Source organism: Hippocampus bargibanti, linkage group LG01 (genome assembly GCF_051943395.1).
Source record: "Hippocampus bargibanti isolate YZ-2025 linkage group LG01, ASM5194339v1, whole genome shotgun sequence".
Classification (NCBI taxonomy): Eukaryota; Metazoa; Chordata; class Actinopteri; order Syngnathiformes; family Syngnathidae; genus Hippocampus; species Hippocampus bargibanti.
Window position 1 is genome coordinate 8,980,792 of NC_142734.1, and position 24,055 is coordinate 9,004,846.

The following is a 24,055-nucleotide window of genomic DNA, read 5'->3' on the forward strand; positions in this document are numbered from 1 at the left end:
ATTCTAGGTCATTTGAGTGAAATTTCTTGTTGGAGTAGTGTGTTCCAAACTGGTTTGCACTTTACAATTACCAGTTGCTCTCACTTTCAAAACGGTTACTTCTTATGTCAGGTAGAAGCAAAACAAGTCAGCGTTTAGTCCTTGGCTTTCATCTGGAGTTATTCATGCGATTTGACCAGAGTGGTGTTTTCAGACTTTTTGGAGCCAAGGCACATTTGTTTCATTGAAAACATCCCACGGTACACCACGACCTGAAAATATGAAATGTTATATAGTTACAATAACTGTTTTTTTCCATTAAAAATAATGCAATATTATAACACTTATATAAATATAAATTAAATCAACATCAATCCAATATTTGGTGCATTCATTTTAATGGCAAGTAAAATATAGTTAACTAGAACTTTAACTTGCTCAGGGTCTGATTTTATTTCCTGTGTGGCAGCTGGTTGTTTTTCTTTCCTGCACTCATGTTCCAATGCCTTTTCCAATCTTGAGTCATTGTATGTATCCAACATCATCTAATGAGTTTTTTTTTCCTGCTGACTGCGTCGATTGAGGCAGTCCAGCTTCCATTTTGGTCCAGATTTTTTCCATCAGAAAATTTACTTTCACAGTTTAAAGGACAACCAACATCACTTTGGTGTTTCCTAACTGACATCAGAAAAACGTTTTATAGCATCTAAAATACCCAAAACACGCAGTATGATATTTTTAGTCAAATGCCAAACACCAATAAAGATGACTTAAAGTGTCCAAAAACTACTTCAAATTGAATCATGAAGTGGCCAGTTTCAGAAGTTCCCGCCCCCTTGTTTGTGGTGTCATGCCAAGACGTCTTGCCTTGCTCGATTCGGAAAAGATGCTTTCTTGTTCCTCATCCAGTTATGAATATGATTCAAATAGTTCTGAAGAGGAAAGCATACATGTTTGCAATCGATTAAAGAATTTATTCCGGTCATTTTGAGGCATCTGGAGAGAAATGTAGTGACGAACTCTTTAGTACTCACAGTACCCAAAAAAGGCAGAAGATGGTGACAAAGCTCCGTGGAAATTGTCGCCTGGGAAGTTTTGTCAAATACACTGTAGAAGTCTTGGCCCAACACAACGATTCACCATCGTGTTCTTTATGTGTTTTCCTTCTAATTTCGCCATCAACATGAAGTTTTCAGACCATACAACGTACCGCAAAATGCATTGAGGTGGTGCAAGGTATGTCCTTTCTCGGTTAGGGGCGTTCCTTCAGTGACGTAGGGTGAGTACTCGTCACCAACTCAAAAACAAGTCTTCCGGAATATTCAGCGCGAGTCTTACAACGTAAAATATAGCTATATTATAATCTTTATAAAATACGCTCAGTAGAAGTCATTTGAAGCGATTTTTCAAATTATGGACACAACTTGTCCGGAAACGTCGGTTGTCCTTTAAGCGTTGCTGCATGTTTTTCAGAGCAGGCATTTCTTACTCATAAAAGATAATGAATTATTTCCCACGGCACACCTGACAATAGCGCAGGGTTTGAAAAACACTGGACTAGAGTGACCACTGATGTGTTGATCTGTGTTCTTTTTTTTCTCTCGCAAGGTTCTGTCACTGCCCCATCGCCGTTTGGTATGTTACTGCCGTCTCTTTGAAGTGCCAGATCCAAACAAGCTCCAAAAGCTGGGCCTCCATCAGCGGGAGATATTCCTGTTCAATGACCTACTTGTGGTACTTGTCACCCTTGTCTCTTTGCTAGCGTCCAGCCAGTTCTCACCTCATTAAGTCTTTGTGTTTTTAGGTGACAAAGATTTTTCAGAAGAAGAAGAACTCTGTGACATACAGCTTCAGGCAGTCCTTCTCCCTTTATGGCATGCAAGTCATGCTATTTGAAAACCAATGTAAGTTGTTTGGATGGGATTTGAGTTTATTTTTCCCTGGGCTGCACTCACTTGCAAGTGTATGTTTTTAATATTTGCGGGGCACAGTGTCGCTATACAGTAACATGGGGTGTCAAAATAAGGTTTGTCGCGGGCCACATACCTGTCAACTTATACGTTTTCCCCATATTTTATAGTTTTTTTTTTTAAAAATAATTTCAAATAATGTATGGCGTATTACAACTTCTAAACGGGTAAAAAATGTGAACCAATCATAAAAAGACCATTTTGGCTCAAGTCCAGTTGGTCTCAACTGCTGGTAGCCAACGACAATGCTGCCGCCGATCGCGGCAAACCAGCCAAAGTAATCACCAATTGTATATTTTGTTTTATCGCTGCATACGGTCGGATTGATAAAAGCATAATGTGCACATGCACGCTAAGCTGTCTGTATTTCCGCTTGTGTTTGCGTTTTTTTATTATTTCAAAAAATGTACGCCGTACGACAACTTTTATACAGGAATTGTAATCATTTATAAGGGCAGCTATTAGCCAAGGTTGACAGGTATGATACCGTTCCCCTTGCTGGGCCATTGACTGTAAATTTTGTGAAACCATATAAATATTGAACATATTCCATCCACTGCAAATTGATGGATAACAAGTGTTGACATTAGAAGTCAAGAAGAATGGATTGTTAATTGATTATTACATTATACGTTTTTTGTCAAGCTGCGCCACTTACAATTCTTCTGTTAAGAAGTATGCCCCAAGGAGGGCATAAGCCATTGAACATTCTTTTGGGAAGCCGTTGAATCCCTAAATCTGGACCAAGTAGCAATAGTTTGTGATGGCATTGACTCAGAGTCTGGAAAAAGTGTTATACAGCTGTTATGCAGTAACGCGTTTCTAGGTACAACTTCAAAATAAAGGTTAACCAAGGAACAGATGTCTGCATTTTGGGTGAGGTTTATTTGAAGGCCTTTTTAACACATTGACGTGAAATGCATAGCATGAACTTTTATTGCTTAATGCCTTTTTTGGGGTGTCACCTGTGTATAATCACTCCCAGCCCTAATTTGGGCTCTTTTTATGGAACAATTTTTACAGTATTCTATTATTCAATGACAGAATTATTATTTATCCACACGTTTATCTGTCGAAGCCAGCAATGTCAGGTGACAGACAAACCAATGAAATGCTCCACTCAACTTCAGAAAGTACACATATGTTGCCATTCCTATAACATAAAAAGTCATTCATTAAATTGAGATGAGATCATTATTTTGCTGTTTTTGTTTAAGTGGTGTCTTGTGAAATGTCCTTTTCACCAAATGGCTGTCTGATCCGAATAAGGTTATGAGAAACAGTCCTTTAGATTTGCCGTAAGAATAAAACATATTGAGCATTAGAAGTACTTTGGTGTACATTCAGGAAGCTCTCTAATTGTTTTCTGTATGAATGAGGAATAAATATCAAACTAATTTCACCTTTTCATGTTCACCTTTGTGAGTTTCAAAAATTAAAAAAGCTAAAAGAGTTTGTTCTTTTACAATGGTCCTATGTGACAGTGGTCGTACCAACCGTTTTTCAACTTTGAGTCCACTCAGTTTAAATCAAGGATGGATTGTGTCTCATCTCTGCAGATTACCCAAATGGAATCAGACTTACATCAGCCATCCCAGGTGCGGACATCAAAGTCCTCATCAACTTTAATGCGCCCAACCCCCAGGACCGCAAAAAGTTCACAGACGATCTGCGAGAGTCCATTGCTGAGGTTCAGGAAATGGAGAAATACAGAATAGAATGTGAGCTGCCGGTTTTTTTCACTCTCCTTCCCCCCACTCTCGCCTCTTTCTCTTACCAACCTCACATGATTGCTGCCAGAAGGGAACTTTTTTTTTCTTCTGGAGTTAAAGGACAACCGACGTCTCCGGACAAGTTGTGTCCATAATTTGTAAAATGGCTTCAAATGACTTCTACTAAGCGTATTTTACAAAGATTCCACCGCATATAGCTATATTTTACGTTTTAAGACTCGCGCTGAATATTCCGGAAGTCTTGTTTTTGAGTAACGAGTCCTCACCCTACGTCACTGAAGGAAAAAAGGACACATTGTAGCAGTCCTTCCATCACGTTAATGCATTTTGCTGTACTTGTTTGGTCTGAAAATTTCGTGTTGCACCAAAAAGAGGCAGAAGAGGGCGACAAAGCCTGTCGCCCTCTTAAAGGAATTAATCAGCCTGTGGAAACGGGTTGATTAATTCCTTACACGGAGCTTTGTCGCCATTTTCTGCCTCTTTTTTAGTGCTACATTTTCCCCCCCTATTGCCTCAAAATGGCACGGAATAAATTCTTTAATCGATTGCAAACATGTATGCTTTCCTCTTCAGAACTATTTGAATCATATTAATAACTGGATGAGTAACAAGAAAGCATATTCTCCTAATCTAAAGCCATTGTTTTGATTCTCTTTTGATTTTGACTAAAAATATCATACTGCGTGTTTTGGGTATTTTAGATGCTCTAAAACGTGTTTCTGATGTCAGTTCGGAAACAAAAAAGTGATGTCGGTTGTCCTTTAATGCTTCAATTGTAACAAAATCACACATGTTGATTCTGGCGTTGACATTTTCAAAAACATGTTGCAAATGCATTTGAATAATTGATTATGTGAGTATGCAAGCCACCAAGCATTTAGCTCAGGCATTTTTGGGACCTTTTTCACAGCCGAGCTTGAGAAGCAAAAGGGGGTGGTGAGACCCAGCATGTCGCAGAGCTCCGGCTTGAAGAAAGAAACTGGGAATGGCAGCATGAATCGTGCAAGTCTGGATGACACCTATGCCATGGGCGAAGGTCTCAAGAGGAGCGCCCTCAGCAGCTCCCTGCGAGATCTCTCTGAAGCAGGTACCACCCAGCGAGCGCACCTTTGTCATTTCCAGATGTTAAGTAGATCACTTATCCGTGATAGCAAAATGTTCTTTCATTGCACGCTACATTGGATTTAGAGCCTCCTCACCTTTAAGTCCAATCTCCCACCCATTGACTATTTTGATTTTCTACATATGTGTCGGAGGACCTTTGGTGACAAAAGACTATACGGTGTCTGAAATAGTGTCTGCCCTAATGCCTGGGGCGTTCAACATTTCCGTCGGGCAGACAACATACAAAACGTCTCAGCCCGGGTGGCCGACAACTTCTTCAAGAAAAAAAAGAGATTTTTTTTTTCTAATCAAACGTTTGCTTTATTTAATAAAGCAAACGTTTGAACGAAAATGTTGAAATCAAAATAAATTATTCCGATTTCGAAATCTTCATTCGGTTTGGAAATGTCTGAATTTTGGTTCGTTTGGCAATTTGCATACTCGGCACGGCAGCCAATCAGAACCCTGCTTCGTGCTTCCGTTTTTCATGAGTGTTATAAGGTTGTGCATTTGCATATCATTTTCCAAAGTAGATGCACAGAACCTCAGCCCCAGAAAAAAGATTCAAAAGAAACTAACAAAATTTATGACGCTACCGGTAACCTCTGCACTGTGAAGCCGCTGTGCTAACCACTCGACTACTGGGCCTTTCTAAGCTGTAGCATCCATTGACAAAAACAGACTGTCTCACATCTCCTGTCCCACGTAAATCCGCTTCAATTCCAAGCCGCGCGCACTAACAAACTCTCGTACCATCACAAACGCTGGCTTTTGAACTTCACACTGATGGCTATTAGGTATGGTACTTTTCTTCTTTGGCAGGTAGAAGACAACGTCCATCATTTCTAAAAACAATTTGAAATATGGACTCGTCAGACCACAGCACGCTTTTCCACTTTGTGTCAATCTATCTCGGATGCACTTGGGCCCACAGAAACTGGCAGCGTTATTGTGCGCTGTTGAAAAATGGCTTTTGCTTTGCTGTGGTCAACTTTTTACTTGCATTTGTCAATGTAACAAAAAACTTGGATCAGTGAGAAGAATTTTCTTAGTGTTCCTGAGCCTATGCAGCAATACCCTTCACACAACAGTGCCACTTTTTAATGCAGTGGCGCCTAAGTACTTAAATGTCACGGGCCTTCAATGGTGATCTTAGATCTTACTTGCTCTGGTTCTCGCTTGAATGCAGAGGTATTTCCTAGTTGACTGGTTTGATGATATTTTGGACCACAGAAAATGAAATCTCTAAATTTCTTCGATTGTACGCTGAGGCACATAATCCGAAAATGTTTCACTATTTTTTCAGGCCGTTGTTCACAAAGAGGTGAACCTTGCCCCATCATTGCATGTGAATGACTGAGTAATTCAAGAAAGCTCCTTTTACACCCCGTCTTGGCACCCACCTGTTCCCAATTAGCCTATTGACATGTAGAATTTCAGGTGTTATTTCCTCTACTTTGCCAGCCTCCGTCCCAGATTTTTTTTGTAAATGTCAAATTCAAGATTACCATATTTTCCAGTTTATAAGGTGCACCCAAAAGCCTTGATTTTGTTCAAAAGATGACCCTGCGCCTTATACGTAGGTGCGCCTTTTATGTGAAGTAATATTGAGCCCCAACAGGTCTCACAACTACTGTTAGCAGCCACCAACTCAATGTCCCCCTGTAGAAGAAGTCGTGCATAACCGCAGCCTCTACAGTAGCGCCTTATAATCTGGTGTGCCTTATACAGTATTTGGAAAACTTTTATATATTTATATATTATATTTGGAAAATGATTTTTCATTCATTTTGGGTGCACCTGGGTGCACCTTATAAATGGAAAAGGTTTGAAAATACATCATTCATTGGGGGTGCGCCTTATACTCCGGTTCACCTTTTATATGGAAAACGTTTGAAAATACAACATTCAATGGGGGTGCGCCTTATACTCCAGTGTGCCTTATACACCGGAAAATACGGTATTTAATCTTGGGAATAAGGTTTCTGTATCATATATTTTTACATAGCATCCCACCTTTGCAAATTTTATTAGATTTGAGATTTGTATTTAGAGTACTGTACGTGCGTATTAAATGTATGTACGTATTTACATGTACAGTATGTGTGTCTGTATGTACACTGTGTATGTGTATGTGTATGTGTATGTGTATGTATACTATATATTTTTACACTTATACATAAGTACACAACTATATTCAGACTGTAGAATGCAAAGTATGAGGAGACTGTTGCTGAGTTCAGATCGTCAATGGGGCAAACAATTCTTGCCAACATCCTCTCAAAATCATCACATTGTCTAATTTTCGCTAGTTTCCTCTTCCTTGACAAATTTGCCGTGTTATAGTGATTTGCTAACCGAGTTTGAGTGGCAGTTGCATTGTTAGGTGTGGAGTGCTCAATCGTTTGGTGTGTAGTGAAGTGTCTGTTGTTTTTCTCTGCAGTAGGTTTCAATGATGTTGCTCGGTGTAAAGTAGACTTTGGATATATTTGAAAATTAATGACTTTGATGGTTAAAACCAGCAATTTGTCGCGGATTAAAATCTTCTGGGAGCAAGCAAGAGACCCATAATCTTTGTGGCTCCTTTCTTTTTAGAAATTATGAATGCTTTGTTTATAGTCATGACCTCATCTCATGAGTCATAGTTCTGTAGCCATAAAAACAGAGTGAAGTCAAGCCTGCTTTTTTCAAACTTTTACAATTAGTTAGTTGCTTTTTTTCTCACTCATTTCTACTGTGATGAATGAAATGGTCAGGCAGCCCCTGCCACTGACCATGAGATGAGGAGCAGATTCATTCATGTTCACTTTCTTTTTCGTATACACATCTTTACATTTTTGCTCCATCCAAGCACATCGTCATGATAGTTTTGCGAGCAATCGGGTCCCCATTTCCGCTTGTGTATTTCTCACACAATCAAATATGCCCTGATGGCTGCCGTTCTATTGTACTGTGACAAGATTTAGTCATGGCTTGCGATTGGAGGACAAATAATACGACTGCTCAGTCTTTGCCGCAACGATTCACTTCTTCCACTAACGGTTGAAAAAAAAAAGCTATGTGTTATCAAGAGATTCTCATGATAACTAAACGAAATCCGATCCAGGGTCTGTCTCACTCTTAAAATTGTTTAACAGCTGAAGCTGGAACAAAGCGTGAATGTGGAAAAGAGGGAAATGCTGCCTCCTTGTGGAAAAGAAAAAGAAACTTTGCCAGAAAAAAACAAAACCCGAACAAATTCGGGAATGGCGCTCTACGTCATATTTTCCATTCCTGAAAAAAATGTATGAATGGCAGTGCACGAGTTAAGATGTGATGCAAAGTGATCATCAATCTACAGCAGAGGTGTCAAAGTTGAGGCCCGGGGGCCAAATCCGGCCCACCACATCATTTTTTTCGGCCCGCGAAAGCAAATCAAACTTGTGAAATTCCATGATGCTTGCTAAAATCCTGACCAAAATTTCATATTTTTGGTTGTAAACCACAATAACAGTCATTATTCTTGACTTCAGATTTGAAAACTAGTTATTCATTAATTTGTTGTGCGCTCTATATGTAATATGTGGAGGGGAGTAAACATTCTAATAGCTTCCCCAAATTCATAACGGCCCTCGAGAGGAAACCATAACTACAATGTGGCCCGTGGCAAAAAATGACTTTGACACCCATGATCTACAGGTTTTCTCCTTCCGCCCTGGTTTTCTATGCAGGATGTTGCTTTATTCCTTTATTTCTTTTCCTGCCATACTACATTCCATGTATATTTACCGTTCCTTCCATACACATCAGGTATTTTCCTGTTTATGTGTAATTACCAGTCATTTGTCATTGGCTGAGTGTGCCTACCGGCAGCCCTCAGTCCTCTCTATGCCTGTACATCCCATGTGTAACAGCCACTGTATTGCTTTGGATGTATCCCCTCCTTTGTGACTGTCACTGAGGCTGTTTTGGTCATTTGGGACTTGAAAGCTTGTCACGTTTAAGACAGCTTGGGGGGAAGTTGGTACCCTGCGAGAAACGTTTTTGGGTGGCGGCGGGGCTGATCATCCAATCCTGTTCAAATGTATTTGGCTACGAATTAACTGGGCCCGTAAATACAATACAATACATATTGGTTTATATAGCGCTTTAACCACAGCTGAATCTGCAACATGTAGTCAGAAATGCGCTTTAAATTCAGTACAGATGAGGCGCTTTGTGGCTGTTTCTCAATTCCCAAAGTTGAAAGGAAATTAACCGATCGAAAGAATGATTTCTGAGAGCAGCCATTTAGACCACCGCAATACTTGCGAAATGCAATGTCGAGTTAGCGGCCGATTTGAACTCCCCCACCACACGAGTCGACACAAAGATCCTGGTCCTTAAAGGATCTCGACTTTGACTTTGAATTGGAATACAACACGGGTCTTGGTCCAATGTTTCTCAAGTACACAACCAGGCCTATTGAGAAACGACCAGCGTATCAAGCATTCAGCCACTTCCCGCCCATACTGGGGCCTTACTCACAGTCACAATACGTCGCACTGCCCCCTACTGGAGTGGCAGGCAGCCTAAATGTCTGCAGTTTGCTCCAGCAGTCGCTGTCCATCTCTAATCTGTGGTATTGCATGTCTCGGGCAGGCAAGCGGGGGCGTCGCAGCAGTGCAGGATCACTAGACAGCAATATGGAAGTAAGTTGGAAGCAGCTGGTCTCCAAGCTACTCTTCGTGTGATGATGTGCACTGTGAAAACACGCCATTTCATTTTTTTGGGTCTGACACCTTTCTTTGCTTCATAGACTCAGTCCATTTGTTTGGATCATGCATTTTTTTCCCTTCCTGGGATGACTTATATTGACCTGCTTGCCTCCGTGTAGTGTGCATGCCTGGGTTGCCTGCCTCTGGTCCCGCCCCGTTTTTTTTCGGAAGTCAAACAGCCACAGTTTGGTTGTACCATTTGACCAAAAGTCATATCCTCAGCAAAAGCATGGTTCGACTAATCCGTTTCTTGTCGCCTGTCTCTGTCTTTTCATTCACTCCCATCCAAGCCGTTTTTATTTAGTTGCTCTTCTCACAGGCGGGTAGCTGAGTAAGATGCCAGTTAATCTTTTGTAGACTCTCTCGCTGTCTAGAGCTCTCCTTACCCACAATTTCTCAGTCACATATGCGGAAGGCTGCAATCATGGGGCTTTCGCAGTGTGAAATCTACGAGACTAATAATGATGTGGATTTCATTCACTGATCTGTCGCTCGCAACCATTTTCCTGTGAGTTCCCGTGTTATGTTCACACGTGGGAGCCTAAGAAACGACATTCTGCTTTCAAAGGCATCACGTGGTCTCCTTGAGCCTGAGCTGAAGCATGAGTCAGAGGATGCGAGTTCATGCGTGCGTATTTATTGACAGACAACAGCAGTCAAGTGCCCCGCCCTTTGTCACGTTGATCCAAAATGCTAAAACTGTGAATGATGAGCTCGTCTGTTACGTCCTTTGCATGCGTACGAGCGGTGCTCTCTCTTTACTTAAACAAAGATGCATGTGTGACTCTGCCACACATCCTCTCGTGACACGGTGACATTTGGAAAGTCAACTTTGACCACTCAACCCTGAGTTGGCACAATTTCTGCCGCACACCATGAAGACATTCAGTTTGTCATTTGCATGCCCAAGAACATTTTTCTACTTGAATTAATAAAAGCCCAAAACAGTCGATGACGATGTGTTTCATGTCTGACGACCGTGTTATGGCTTTTATCCTCCGCAGGGGTCCATCATTAGCAGCCCGCACACGCGCCGAAGAGCCGCCACCCCGCGTGAGGGCGCCTCACGCGAGCATCCCTCCCTCCCCACCTCGGCCTCCACCTCCATCCTGGGCTCGCTGTTTGGCAGCAAGAGGGGCAAACCGCCCTCCCAAAGCCACGGGCCTTACCCGCCGCCGGGTCACCCCACACTCATCTCCCACAAGCCTCACCCGACCAACCTGCACCACACGGCGCAGGCGGTGCACGGCGTGCCGCCGCCGCACCACGGCCACCACCCGCAGTACTGCCAAGTCCCTCAGAACCCGCCGCCTTACCACCACCACCACCACTACCATCCGCCACCGCACACGCAGTACCACAAGCACCCCGCCTACTCCTCGCATTCGCACGCCCAGCACAGCCACTACAGCCAGCATCCGCTTCACGGCTCCCATTCGCAACACGCTCCCCACCACCACAGTAGCCAGCAAGCAGGCATCACCCCCGGCGGACCCAAAAGTAAACACAGTGGCATCAGCACCGTCGTGTGATGACGTGGCAGCGAAGAAGGATTGTTTCTGACACCAAAGTGACTGACTGATTGACGGCGCGGCTTTACTGCCTGTCCACTGTGTTTTACTGCTCCTGCCATGATAACCTACCTGCAGGCACTCTTTCATCTCCACATCCGACGAAGAAGCAGGATGGACAATTGGACCACAACTATCCCACCAGGGGCCTTTATTAATAGCTTGTTTGATTCCGAGTTTGCCCCTTTCTGACTCTCCCCCCTCACCAGCGTTCAGTGGTGGCGGATGGATCTGCGCAGGGAGATGCCCTTTGTTGTTGCATCGCCGGGCTGTCAATCCCCCACCCAAAATAATCTGGAGAATTGACACCCTTGGCACGTCAATGATGGGGCATTGCCATGCTCAGCTTTTTCACTTTGCATGTCCCACGGACGCTCTTCGTCCTCGCCTCACATGTAATCAAGCTATATACATTTGACTCAAAACGGGAGGACGGGGCGAAGCGACGTCCAAGTCATATTAGTTCTAGTGCTGTATTTACTGTAGATGACAGCTGTAGATGTTGTCTCCTAGCGCTCATACATAAATGTGCCAATTATTAACACATAATCTATTTAGTCAAGACTTCCTGTACAGTATATTGTGCGTCATTTGTAAGATTATACTTACAATCCATTATTATCAACAAAAAGTATCAGTATTATACTGACTCCGGGGGTAGCGAGCTTGTCGATGCAGAAGCGGTGAATCAGCCTATCTTGGCCTTTCCAAAGGGAAGCGAAGGAGCTTTGAGATGGCAGCTGTTGCAAAGGCACAACATGGACTCTTCTTGTCGACTGCACCACTTTGTCGTGACAGCTCAAAAATGTTGATTTTTCACGGAGGCGATTGTTGAAAAAAAATGCACGCAACACTCGTTAATTCCAACTAGAAATCCTTTATGCTATTTTTTTTCCTTTTCTACTTTTACCCCCCACTGATAAGTTTTGTTGAGTGACTGAAATCCGTCTTTTGTTTTTGTATCAAATGTGCAATATCTTTGTACCGATTAGGAACAAGCAAAGTGTCCCTAAGATTTGTGCAGTTTGTTATTTATTTTGTTTTTTTGTTTTTTTACCCCTCTCAGTCTAAATTAAGGATCGCTGCAAGGCTCAGAGCCCGGTGGAATGTCTAGTGATTTTTTTTTTTTTTTGCATGTACTGTCATTGATGTGAGATTGTCCTCTGCACATTGTATAACAAATCAGTGTTACCATAGCAAGTTTAAGTGCAATCATGTTCCCAAATGCAGACTTGTACTGAGAGCAAGTTATTCAGAATGAAATACAGGTGATAGATAAACATTTCCCCCATCCATTTAGGAATACAGTATATTAATACCGACAAGGGGACTATAGAGAGAAAGAATGTGTGTATATATTTTATTAAAAGAATACTTCTTGGGCGGAGCAGATATATTTTGCTGGACAAGCACATAAAATAACTTGTTTTGTTTCAATAAATGCAGTTATACTGCAGCAATGTAAAGTGAACAAAAAAAACTTGGAGTATGTAAAGAATAACTTTGTACATTCAACAAATAAGAGTCTATTCTGGTGTGCACGTTGGTGACAGTCGACAATTTGTTCCAATATTCAGGTTGTATATGTATATTAAGAGTCACAAAGTAATCCATGGCCATCAATCAGGCTTTCGACCTTCTAGGTTGTCACATATCGGACGGGAGCGATCAAGCTGAATGTCTCTTCCGATTGCATTTGATGTCCAGCTATGATTTGGGCTTTCAAGTCCCTTTTCGTGTTTGCTGTGTGTTGTCTTCAGTCATTTCTTTGTGAGAAGGAACCCCAAAAAATGCACTGCATGGATCTGATGCATCACAAGTCACTGTGAGCTGAATGTGGGATGGGCGAGGAGAAATTCAGCCAATTGTAGAAAACTGGCTTTGTTTCTTTTTCTTTTTTTATTTGTTTGTTTGTTTTTTGGTTTGGAGTTTGCCGATGTTGGCGTGTTCTTGTTGTTTTGGTGTTAGGCCGGTTAATATTGAAGCCCAGCATGCATTTCATCAACAAAGCCATTGTGTGTACATGAGAAATCTGAAGAACATTGCACTTCCTTCGCTGAGGGCTTTCATTGTGTAAATATGAGATTTGGGTGTGCAAACTGCTTTGGAAGGAGGATTTATCTTTATGGAGATGAAAAAGGGACCAAGTTGGTGGTTATATGATACTGTATATATTGTGAATATGATCCATACTTTATTCTGATATCTGCAGTTTTGATCAGGATGTACAAACATCACCTCATGGAATGAGTGAGGGCTCAACATATCTATTGTCTCGGGAACTGACATTTGCTGTAGAAATCAAAAGCAGACTGTTAGAAAAGTTCGCTGCCATTTCCATCACCCACTTTCAGTGCAAACACACACACATACATACCAGACAAATGCATCTTGCCGCAAGCTGTTTAGTCTGGTGTGAGACTCATCAAAAAAAAAAAAAAAGGAGAAACAAAAAAGGAAAACACAAGAATGGCCTCATTTATGTGTGCATTCTGTTTGTACAGTGAGTAGTAAGACCCCAGTTATTGTAAAACTTCAACTGTGACAATGTTGAGAACGCAAAATAAAACAAATATATGAATTATGGTAATGGTTTTTGTCATTTCTACTTGCCTACCATGACTGAATTTGTTTATAATACAGTGCAGTAATGTGTTCGTAACTTTTAACTGGAATTTCTCCCAAGGACAGTGCCAAAGCGCCACCTTCAGGTTAAAAGTATACCTGCAACCTAAATGCAGTACAGTACTGCTGTACTCTATTCAAAATATCCCTTCCTGTCCCTCGAAGAACTATTTTTACCATCTAAACTACGTAACGTTTTTGTCATATTGAGATCCTCTCTTCATACAATTGATGAGTCTCTCCGGTTAGTTGAGGCAAAAGTCAGACGCATATGAGCAGACTGTGAGCGCATCTCATTGGCTGTGCTATTTTTTTGTTCTTTTTTGTAAAATAACCCCTTATCTCATCCGAGCAGAGGGATTTCCACCACCGTCGCTTTGCTCATTGGGCTCATACAGCTGTTGCGCAAACAGCGCGTCAGTTGAATTTTTCAACTTCTCAATCCATCTCTGGACCAGAAAAGTAAACCTATAAGAATTCATGGATGACTACAGAGATCATGAACAACTTCACTGATAGCTTGACCCTGAAAGGTTTGTTTTATTCACATGATTCTAAATTTTGGCGTTATGAGTTTAAATATCAGAAGGCCATAGGATTTCTTATTATCGGTACACTTGTCATAGACTTCGACTGTTGACATCAAATAAGGCCGGAAAAGTAAATCGTGGAAAGTACACCTTTGAAGAGCCATTTAGCTAAACCAAGGTCGAATGGTGATCGACCATTTCTTTTAACGAAAAAAAACTAAATACTGTATTTTCTTGTGTATAAGGTGCACCCAGAAGCCTTCATTTTATTCAAAAGATGACCTTATACGCTGGTGCGCCTTATATGTGAAGTAATATTGTGCCACAACAGGTCTCGCAACTGCTGTCTGCAGTCACTGACTCCATTTCCCCTTGTAGAAGTGCCTAACCCCCGAGCCTTCACTGTAGCACCTTATAATGTCTTGTGCCTTTGTTTGTAATATTTTTATATCTTATCTCATAAGGAATTCAACGGAAATGCCTTAATCTGGAAAAAAAAATCGATGTATTAATAGTGAGTATAGTTTTGCTTTTTTTGATTGTTGTTGTGCTGATGACCATTTTGTGTTTGGGAGCCTTTTACTGAGCGAGTTGCTTGTTCTGTAGCCACAAAGGGACATAAGTCTTCTTGTGCCGGTCCCAAGCCCGGATAAATACAGAGGGTTGTGTCAGGAAGGGCATCCGACGTAAAAGCTTGGCCAAAACAAACTATCATACCTCTGAAGATGGATGTTACTGATTCGCTGTGGCGAACCCCTTGAAGGGAAAAGCCGAAAGGAAAAGAAGATTTTTTCCCCACTAAATGATAGCAAAGATTGATTCCCTTCAACGGAAATTCCGATATCCTGAACACGGAATTACAATCCATGCAATCCTTGTGTGATTTCATGCTCGTTATACAGGAAAATTGTCCGTTCCACCCTTTTTCTTGCCGGTGACGGGATGGGAAATCCCCAGGTTATCCACATTACCTTGCTTTCGAAATTGCTCGTTCTTTAGTGTAGTGTATCAGTTGTTTTAGGTAGTTCTCGTCAGCAAGTTCTGTAATCATGGCACCCAAACGTCAGAGAATCATTATGAGCGTGAATACTTACTGTATACGTCTGTGTAAGCTCTCAGTCGCACAGGAGTGGTCCATCGATGAGAAGGTTTCTTCAGCCGTCATTTACGTCATGTACTTTTTTTAAGGTGTCGGACGTTTCGCCGCCTGTCCAAGAGGCTTCGTCAGCGAAATAAAGTCTTACTGGTCGTATCAGCCCTATTTATATATCCCTAATGTCCAGACATGGCGGCGCCGGACCCAGCTATGATAGTAGATACTCTCAGGTTGGGGGGGAGCAGAGGACCACTCCCTGTGGCCCCACTGATTGTTCCTACATTCCTGACTAATGACTGGCCTGTTTGCCCCCCTCCCTCCGGTATCACCTCATCAGCATTACGAAAGTTGCCTAACCTGTTTTGCCTAAGCAGGCTATTGTATGAGCGATCCAAATTGAACCTCACCCCACCAGACCGGTTTAATGAAGGATTTTTTTTTTTTTTATGAGAATCGCTTTTTACTCCCCTTTCAAACCATCTATGTTCTTTCGCTAAGATTTTAACCTCATTGTCGTCAAATGAGTGGTTGCTAGCTTTTAGGTGCAAATGTACTGCCGATTGAGGCCCACTCGTATTATCCCTGCGATGTTGATAAAGTCTTTTTTTGAGAATTTGTTGAGTCTCCCCAATGTACTGCTCCTTACAATTTTCATTCTTACAATGTATTGAAAGAACATAGATGGTTTATATCTTAGGTCTGTAAAACTAACACAAATTCTTATTTCATGTTAAAGGATGCTCTTTGGTCCAGTACTAGCGCGCCTCCTGCTCTGGGCAACATTGTACGCCGCACCCTGTACCGGTCAGGCCTGCCTGTGCACAGCCCTCCAGCCGGCGGGTTTGCGTGTCAACTGCACCTCTTCCGACCTCCGGGAGCTGCCTCCTCTGCCATTTGACGCCACGGAACTCCTCGCGCCGGACAATGGCCTCACCACCATCCCCTCAGGCCTCTTTGACAAAGCCTTGGGCCTTCAAAGTGTATCTCTCGCAGGCAATCCTTTCCACTGTGACTGCAGCATCGAGTACGTAAGGAATTGGCTTTTGAGGAACAGGGTCGCAGTCTCTCAGGCGCCAATGTGCTTCAGTCCCAGCTCAGTGGCTCAAAAAGCTATTATAGAACTCACCGATGACTACTTTATCCACTGTGCCCCGAGAGATTGCCATGATATCACCTCTTCTGTTGTGATGGGAGTAATGCTTTGCAGCCTCATAGTTCTGCTCCTGTGGAGCCTAAAACTCGCCAAAAACTGCAGCTTCACTCTCAGCATTGAGGAAAAGCACTTGCGACTCAAGGCTGACTCTTGGCATGCGCCGAGAGTGAGAAACAGGAGGAGGCTGTCAGCTGGCAATGAACATTGTCAGCTACTCATGGAGGATCTGGAAAGGCATTCTGTCAACATTGACTTACTGCCACAAGTGCTTGATGTGGTGCAAAAGAAACACAATATTAAAATGAAGGCTATCTGAGGAAACTTTGAACATAATTCATGCAAACATGACGAAAGGCAGTCGTCGTGATCTCGGACTCTCTTATAAAACAAAGTTCGATTGTAAATTTAAGGTGCTGAAATGACCAATGGTACAATTCAAATCACTATGATTTACAACATGTCATTGAAATGTTTACATTGATTTTTTTTAACAATCCAGTTTAATTTTTAACAATCCCAGTCACACATTTAAAAACGTGCACTTTGTGCCCCAACTAGTCTCAACGCAGTTTTCTGATTGTGTTTGTCTCATATGAAGTAAGCAGCAAAAACACTACCTGTTTTTTTTAATCCATCCATAAACACGTTCATACAAATGGCATCACAAGTGCCTAAGGCACAGGTGTCAAAGTCAAGGCCCGGGGGTCAAATCTGGCGTTTGATTGCCCAAAATCTAAACCAACATTTCAAATTGTCCCATGTAAACCACAATAACCGTTATTATTTTTTACTTCAAATTTGAAAACTAGTTATTCATCAACTCATTCACTGCCATTCCTGAATTTATTCAGGAATTGAAAAGCAGGACTTTGAGGGCCATTCCCGCATTTGTTCGGGTTTTGGTTTTTCTTGCGTCGGGGTGCCGATAAAGCGCTGATCAGACCTCTGGCAATGTTTTTCCCTCCCACAAGGGGGCAGCATTTGCATTGTGTACAGCCATCCCCATTTCAAGCTCATCCAAGTCCAGATCCATATAATTTATAACTATTTTTTTCTGATGAAAGAGGAGAGTCGAAAAGTTTCTGATGCTGCATTGAATGTTTGTGTAGTCCTAAAACTCAATATTCTGGGGGTCCTGCAATTTGAGTGAAACTGACAAAAACCCTGGCACTTGGAGTGGACAGATTTTTGCACATCGTCTGGCAGTAAACGAGTTAATTTGTTGTGCGTTCTATATGTCATATGTGGGGGTGATCAAACATTCTAATCTAACGGCTTCTCCAAATTCATAAAGGCCCCTGAGAGGAAAGTTTGACACCTTTGGCCTAAGGTCTCAAGCCTGCGAGTGTCATATGACCAAACCTAGAACACAGGTGAGCTGTGATTGTTGGTGACTTGAGCCCCTTGTCACTTGTCACTGACAAAATGGCTGCCCCCTGACATGGACACAAAATAGTGGATGCTACGCTAAACCCACATCCCACAAACACAATATTAAACAACACAACACACACAATAATTCACATTAGTGATGAGTCTTTATATTTTTTGGGTTAGATTATTTACATTGAATTGGCATTGAATTGGCTACAAAAATGGAGAAGACAAAAGAAAAGAGAGCTTTTGATGGCATAAAGGTGGCATAGGTCAATGTGAATAGGTAAGTAAGAAATACTGCTCAAGTTTCTCACAAATCTGCACAATGCTGAACTACTTGGGAACAATATTGCACGTCCAACAGTTTGTTCATACAGTACAAGATTCTCTGTCATGCATAGATTTGTAAGGGTTCAAACGTGTAAACGGTTGCAGCGCTCAAAAGCTCGTCATCAACAATGATCCTAAGGGTGAAATGTTTGATAAAGCCATCTAGTAACAAATATAGGATGATCTCAGGTTTGTAATCACATCAACGCGGTCTAAAAAAATATTTAGCAGAGTAAAACAAGGCAGTTCCCTAAAAGAAAAAAAGGAGCAACTATCACAAAAGCCAGACAAAACATCAGCTTACAGCAACAGAAGCATCTTTAACCCCCGAATATTTGTCTCACTGCTGAGTATTTTCACAAGTGGTTCGAAGCCCTCCGTGGTGGTTGAAAAAAGTCCACAGTGTAACGGGTGGGAGTCGGCCCTCCCTCAATCTCACGCTTTACTGAGGCACAAACTTTTCTTTCTCAAAAATGAGCTCAACAGCTTCAGACACATCCTGTACGATGTGGCCCGGCTCCACCAGTGCGGGGTCGAAGCGAAAGTCCCGGTGGCCATGGAAAACTGTCTCTTTAATGAAGCGGCTCGCATCGCTCGGCACCTGAGCTGAGGGGTTGTAGACGCCCGTGCAGACTAAAACAGATTTACAAGAAGTGGCAGCGGGCAGCGCCAGCTCGCTCTCCCACATGTTGTCCACATCGTCATCCGCGGGCACCGCCGTGGTCGAGCCTGTGGCGGCTGCCATCTTGGCGACGGCTTTGGGGCTTTTTCTCGTAACTCTCGTGTCCAGGTAGCGGTTGTATAAATTGGCACCATAGATATCAGTCATGAGGTTATCCCTGCAAATGTTGAGGGCCATTGAGGGGGATTATTTAGCACTTTCCAGGAGATATTTTCATTTATTATAAAGCAGTGGATGTTAAATTAACTTTAATCAATATATTAACCAAAATAGTGATACTTCAGTCATGGTTTCACATGAAGATAAAATGAACTTTATTTTTTTTAGTTAGGTTATGTTTTTTCTTGCTTGGATGCCAATTAAAGGCTGGCCAGACCTCTGGCAATGATATTGGCCGTCCACAAGGGGGCATCATTCCCTTTTTTCCATGTTAGCGCTTTGCTCCTGTTAAAGTGCTATGTAAACAAATACGTATGTATATTGGATTTGCCTTTATTAGTCTTGCAGTGGAGAAATATACATTTCACAGCAGCAAAGTTATGTATATAGTGTATTACATTGTATTTTGGACAGCCGCCCTTATTTCAAACTCATATAACTCAAGAGCCATATCATTTAGGAATAAACTATTTTTTCAGATGAAAGAAGAGAGTCTAAGGTTTCTTATACTGCATTTAATGTTTATTTAGTCATAAAACTCAATATTCTGTGGGTCCTGGAATTTGAGCGAAAATGACAAAAACCCTGGCACAGGAGTTGACACATTTTTTGCACGTCGTCTGGCAGTGAATGAGTAAAGAGTTAGTTTCTTTCATAACTTTGCTGCTGTGAAATGTAAATTTCTCCACTGCGAGACTAATAAAGGCAAATCCAATCCAATCCAAAGTGGCCAAGTCTTGTTTTTAAGTTGGTGACGAGTCCTCATGTGACGTCAGAAAAGGACCGCCCTTTACCGTAAAAAAGACACATTGTAGCGATCCTTCCATCACGTCAATGTGTTTTGCTGTACTGTTTTTTGAAACCCTTGTGTTACATCCAAAAGCCGCCAGCAGAGGGAGTCAAGCTCCATGGAAGGAATGTATCAGCCTGTGGAAATGGCCTGATTCATTCCTCACAGCTCGGTGGCCATTTTTCTTGCCTCTTTTTGGGTGAGACATTCCCCCCGCCCGTTTGCCTCAAAATGACACAGAATAAATTATTTAATCGATTGCAAACATGTATGCTTTCCTCTTCAGAACTATTTGAATCATATTCATAACTGGATGTGTAACAAGAAAGCATATTATCCGAATCTGAAGCCATTGTTTTTATTCTCCAGCAATGCAAGACGTATTGGCGTGACGTCACAAACTGGGGGCGGGACTTTCTGAAAATGCCCAATTTGCAGCTCAATTTTTTGCAGATTTTGGACACTTTGTCATTTTTATTGGTGTTTTGCATTTGACTAAAAATGTCATACTGTGTGTTTTGGGTATTTTAGATGCTATAAAACGTTTTTCTGGTCAGTTAAAAAACAAAAAGGTGACGTTGGTTGCCCTTTAAGACTATATTGTGTGTGTATGGTGTTCTCCATTTGCAATACATTGGTTTGTTTATATCTTACCCTATCGCATAGAGCGAAGTGATGGGGCGTTTCCACTGCCTCTGCATGACCTGCCCTCGGATGAGGAACTCGGCGAAATGGTAGGTCAGCTCACTCGGTTTCCCCATCAGAGCCTCATACTTGAGGTCTTTACCTGTGATCTTCTTATAGACATTCTCCAAGCACACGAGAAATGTACCGTGGCCAAATCTAACACAAAACACGGGGAGAGGGAACAAAAGAAAAAAAACATGAATGAAACTTGTTTCCAAACAATCAAACTTTCTAAGCCAGGATATTGACCTCGGAGACTGTGCTTCGGCCATCCACATCAGGTCCATGTTGCAAGCCAGGAGTGGCAGGTGAGCTAAATTTTGGCTTTGATGAAGGCTACTGAGATTTCCATTGGTGAGCAACACATCAATGATGAGTTGTAGATTGGTCTCCCATCGAATTGGCTCTCCGAACAGAACCACAGCTGCATGGTTGGAATCGCATCAGCCAAAAAATAAATGATGATGTATCCCCAACATATGTCATCAAAATCTTGAGAGGGATTTTAGGGGGCTCTTTCAGAGAAGGAAAGCATACTCACCCTCAACCATGGGAAGGTTCCCTACAGGATTGGACTGCAAAGAAATAAATGAACCTGAATGTGCTGTCGAATAACACTTAAAAGTGCATTTCTTCACCCGTATCTCTTTTAAGAGGCACTTTATGAAAGAAAAGGTTAATGTGCTGATGAGAGTAGACAATCCATTTTTCATGTAATTTGGTGCAGTGTGGAGATACATAAGCGTTTGACACCATGCCAACTTCATTCATACAGCAATTCAAAAACATCATGAACGGATTACAAAATGACACGATCATTTTAGATGAAGTTACAATGAAGTAGAGACCATTACTAACACGACCTGAGTGAAGATAAGTGGTTGATGGATGGACTGAATGATTCAAACCAACGCAAGGACTTTGAAGAGGACGTGTGCGCAAAGGCACTCTGAGTTCAAGGGTTTTCAATCGGCTCAAAGAATAAAGCAAAGCAAAGCAATCCCAAAAAATATAATTTACATTTGTGTGTACATGTTCATTGGACATAAAAGTACAATGCATGTACGATATGTGTATACATTGTTTTTTTATAGTGTTTCTGCTTCAAATGGGGATGAGGGACTGAGGGATATACCATACAATACAGGACAAATACTTATCATGGCACCTAATGGTATATAATTCTATACTTTTAGTGTAAACACAATAGCATTTCTGAATGGGTTATTTAAAAGTGAAAACTAATATAAGTCATTTTGAGAAATACCATTTCCTCGTTCCAAAACTCATCGGCAATGAATGAGTTAATGTTGCTCCGTCAAGTCATGGGTACACAATGGGCTTCAGTCCATGGATACATGTGCAAATGGGTAATTGAATTGAAACGTTGCGCTACATAGTTCACATTGAGTTTTTTTGGGGTGGTAGAGGGAGTACAATAAGTGTCACGTAGGAGTTCATTTTGTCCTAACTTGATGTGAATACAAATGTCGAATGTAGATTTTGGTTGCGAGTCAGTTTCTTGTAAAAATGGTAATTTGCTCTTTAAAGGTGGTTGCTCGCCACCCTCCTTAATACAAGCCAGTGTAACATGAAAACGGCTATCATGATGATCTGGTGTTTCTCACCGGTAGTTTGGGTCTCCTGTTGTGGTCCACCATGTCCAGAAGCGGGAATGATTCTCTCAGCATGTCAATACTAATGACATTATTGAAGCCAAGACTGGGGAGTGACAAAGTATTATGAACAAACAATAGTGGAACATCAACTATTCCAAAAATGAAGAGAAAAATTAGAATAAATTTATACTTTTTGGCAATTTCCAGAACTGGTCCTTGACCTGACACCAGCACACACTTGTCATGGAATTTCTTGAACATCCTCAATGGACTGTGAGACATAATGACTTGATCTTGTGTGATCTAAATTATAAATGAAGAATAAATGGTTAATAAATGGCATGGATATTGGATAAGAATCATTATAGCAACATGGGCTTTATTCAGAACTCACTGGTACTCCAAGGATGTGAGAGAGCTGATCTGCTTTTGTTTGTCTGAGGCAATTCCCTGCATTTGTCACAAAAACCAGTGGCACTACAAACTTTCCTTGTGAATCCACCAACTTCTCAAAGGCCTTTTTGGCAGCAGGGATTAGTGTCCTTCCTCGGAGGAGAACGCCATCAATGTCAAACAGCAAACCAAAGTTTGGCTGTGGCTAAGGAAATAAAAGCATTGCATGCACTTTAAACTAAGTGTATTTGTGAAAAATATGATTTCAAATGATCGCAAAATCACAACAGGTGACAGTTGCATTCAACAATTGAATCACCGATACAAAGTGTTGCCAATTTTAATTGGATCTTTCATTTTAGTATGTTGATTTGTATGCCTAAAAGAAATCACAACACATTACACTAAACTGCTCAATGACCAATAATGTCTTTCGTGATTTGGGAACAGTTCATCATATGATGCACATATATGCCCATTATTCACAAAAGTGCAATATAGTTGTGTGTGTGTTTTTTTTTTTTGTCAAAGCAATGTGCAAATATAAATATGAGTCGAATAGTGTTACGGGTAGCTAAATGTGTGACAATAAATACCTGTATACATATCGGAATGTGTTTCGACAGGTTGACAGACACTGACTTGTATTACGTATTTGGATGCAGGAGGTGTAAGACCACCATCCTCGAGTGTGACATGGCTTAAGTGACATGACAGTATATATTGCTGCGATACGCCAAAACAACTTTGACGACTTGATGTGTTTCAGTGTGATTGTCAAAACAGTGAGCAACATATTCTAAAATTCTATCAGTGCCGCTGATCGGATCATGAGAAACAAGTAGTGTGTGTCCTTTTTTGTGTTCCCAAACGGCGTACATCCCCAAAACCAGCGTCACATTTAACATAGTCGATTCAACAGTGAATGAAACTCACAAGCCCCTGGTCACGATTCTAGTATTTTTTTAGGCTGAGACCGAACTCAGAAACCCCTCCAACCGTACCTTGCTCATGGTTCCGCAAGAGCCGCAGCGCGAAGCGACCACCGTAGCGTTCGGCCTCGCGTGGCGGCCGCCCCCGAGGCACAGGCCCCGGTACAATGGTAGAAGTCCCTTCATTTCATTCCCGTCTCGCGGAGCAGAGGATAATTGAGCACGAACCAGTCGGCTGGGTCCGGCCCCAGCCTTTTTTTCTTGAGACGTTCTCCACTCTAATGTGACTGGGTGAGGCCCTATGATGTCACGTGACGTCGAGTCATCCAATCGGGAGGGGCCGACGCGCGACGAGGGAAAAAAACCCGCTGCCATTTTAGACACCGAGACGCAACGTGCGAAAATCATGCGATTCTTCCTTTTGAAGAAACCGAAGGGAAGGATAGCCTCACATAAACGCTTCATGTTCACGTCTGTATGATTATACATGAGCGTTTTTTTCAAGAGGCGGGATTTACTTGTAGCTGTTGTTTTTGTTGCGTGCGCGTCACTTGGGCTCCCTTCGGGTTCTCCATTTTACTGCTACGGC

At 41.9% G+C, this 24,055-nt stretch overlaps 3 protein-coding genes across 12 annotated transcripts in view; 2 read left to right on the plus strand and 1 right to left on the minus strand.

Annotated features, from left to right (window-relative positions):
* The window catches only part of iqsec1b (IQ motif and Sec7 domain ArfGEF 1b), a 133,435-nt gene extending 119,761 nt beyond the window's left edge, over positions 1-13,674 (plus strand). For 9 of the 10 annotated variants that reach the window (XM_088994430.1, XM_088994440.1, XM_088994448.1 and 6 more), the window contains 6 exons: positions 1,588-1,713; positions 1,784-1,883; positions 3,509-3,670; positions 4,593-4,769; positions 9,407-9,456; positions 10,527-13,674. In XM_088994430.1, the coding sequence (XP_088850556.1) occupies positions 1,588-1,713; positions 1,784-1,883; positions 3,509-3,670; positions 4,593-4,769; positions 9,407-9,456; positions 10,527-11,054 (1,143 nt within the window). In that variant the 3' untranslated portion in view covers positions 11,055-13,674. The remainder of the gene's footprint in view (positions 1-1,587; positions 1,714-1,783; positions 1,884-3,508; positions 3,671-4,592; positions 4,770-9,406; positions 9,457-10,526) is intronic. The other variant, XM_088994510.1, reaches the window with a different exon arrangement.
* Positions 13,675-14,025: 351 nt separating this feature from the next.
* Positions 14,026-17,871, plus strand: gp9 (glycoprotein IX platelet). Its single transcript, XM_088994546.1, has 2 exons — positions 14,026-14,251; positions 16,081-17,871. Exon 2 carries the CDS (start codon positions 16,082-16,084, stop codon positions 16,811-16,813), a length of 732 nt encoding a protein of 243 aa, XP_088850672.1. The 5' UTR covers positions 14,026-14,251; position 16,081; the 3' UTR covers positions 16,814-17,871.
* A 145-nt stretch (positions 17,872-18,016) lies between these two features.
* LOC148902991 (haloacid dehalogenase-like hydrolase domain-containing 5) lies at positions 18,017-23,752 on the minus strand. Its single transcript, XM_088994534.1, has 8 exons — positions 23,539-23,752; positions 22,536-22,739; positions 22,332-22,444; positions 22,151-22,244; positions 21,064-21,097; positions 20,772-20,946; positions 20,490-20,678; positions 18,017-19,043 (listed from the first exon to the last, which is right to left on the minus strand). The coding sequence occupies exons 1-8, from the start codon at positions 23,650-23,652 to the stop codon at positions 18,647-18,649; spliced, it is 1,320 nt and encodes a 439-aa protein (XP_088850660.1). The 5' UTR covers positions 23,653-23,752; the 3' UTR covers positions 18,017-18,646.
* Between the last annotated feature and the right edge of the window lie 303 nt (positions 23,753-24,055).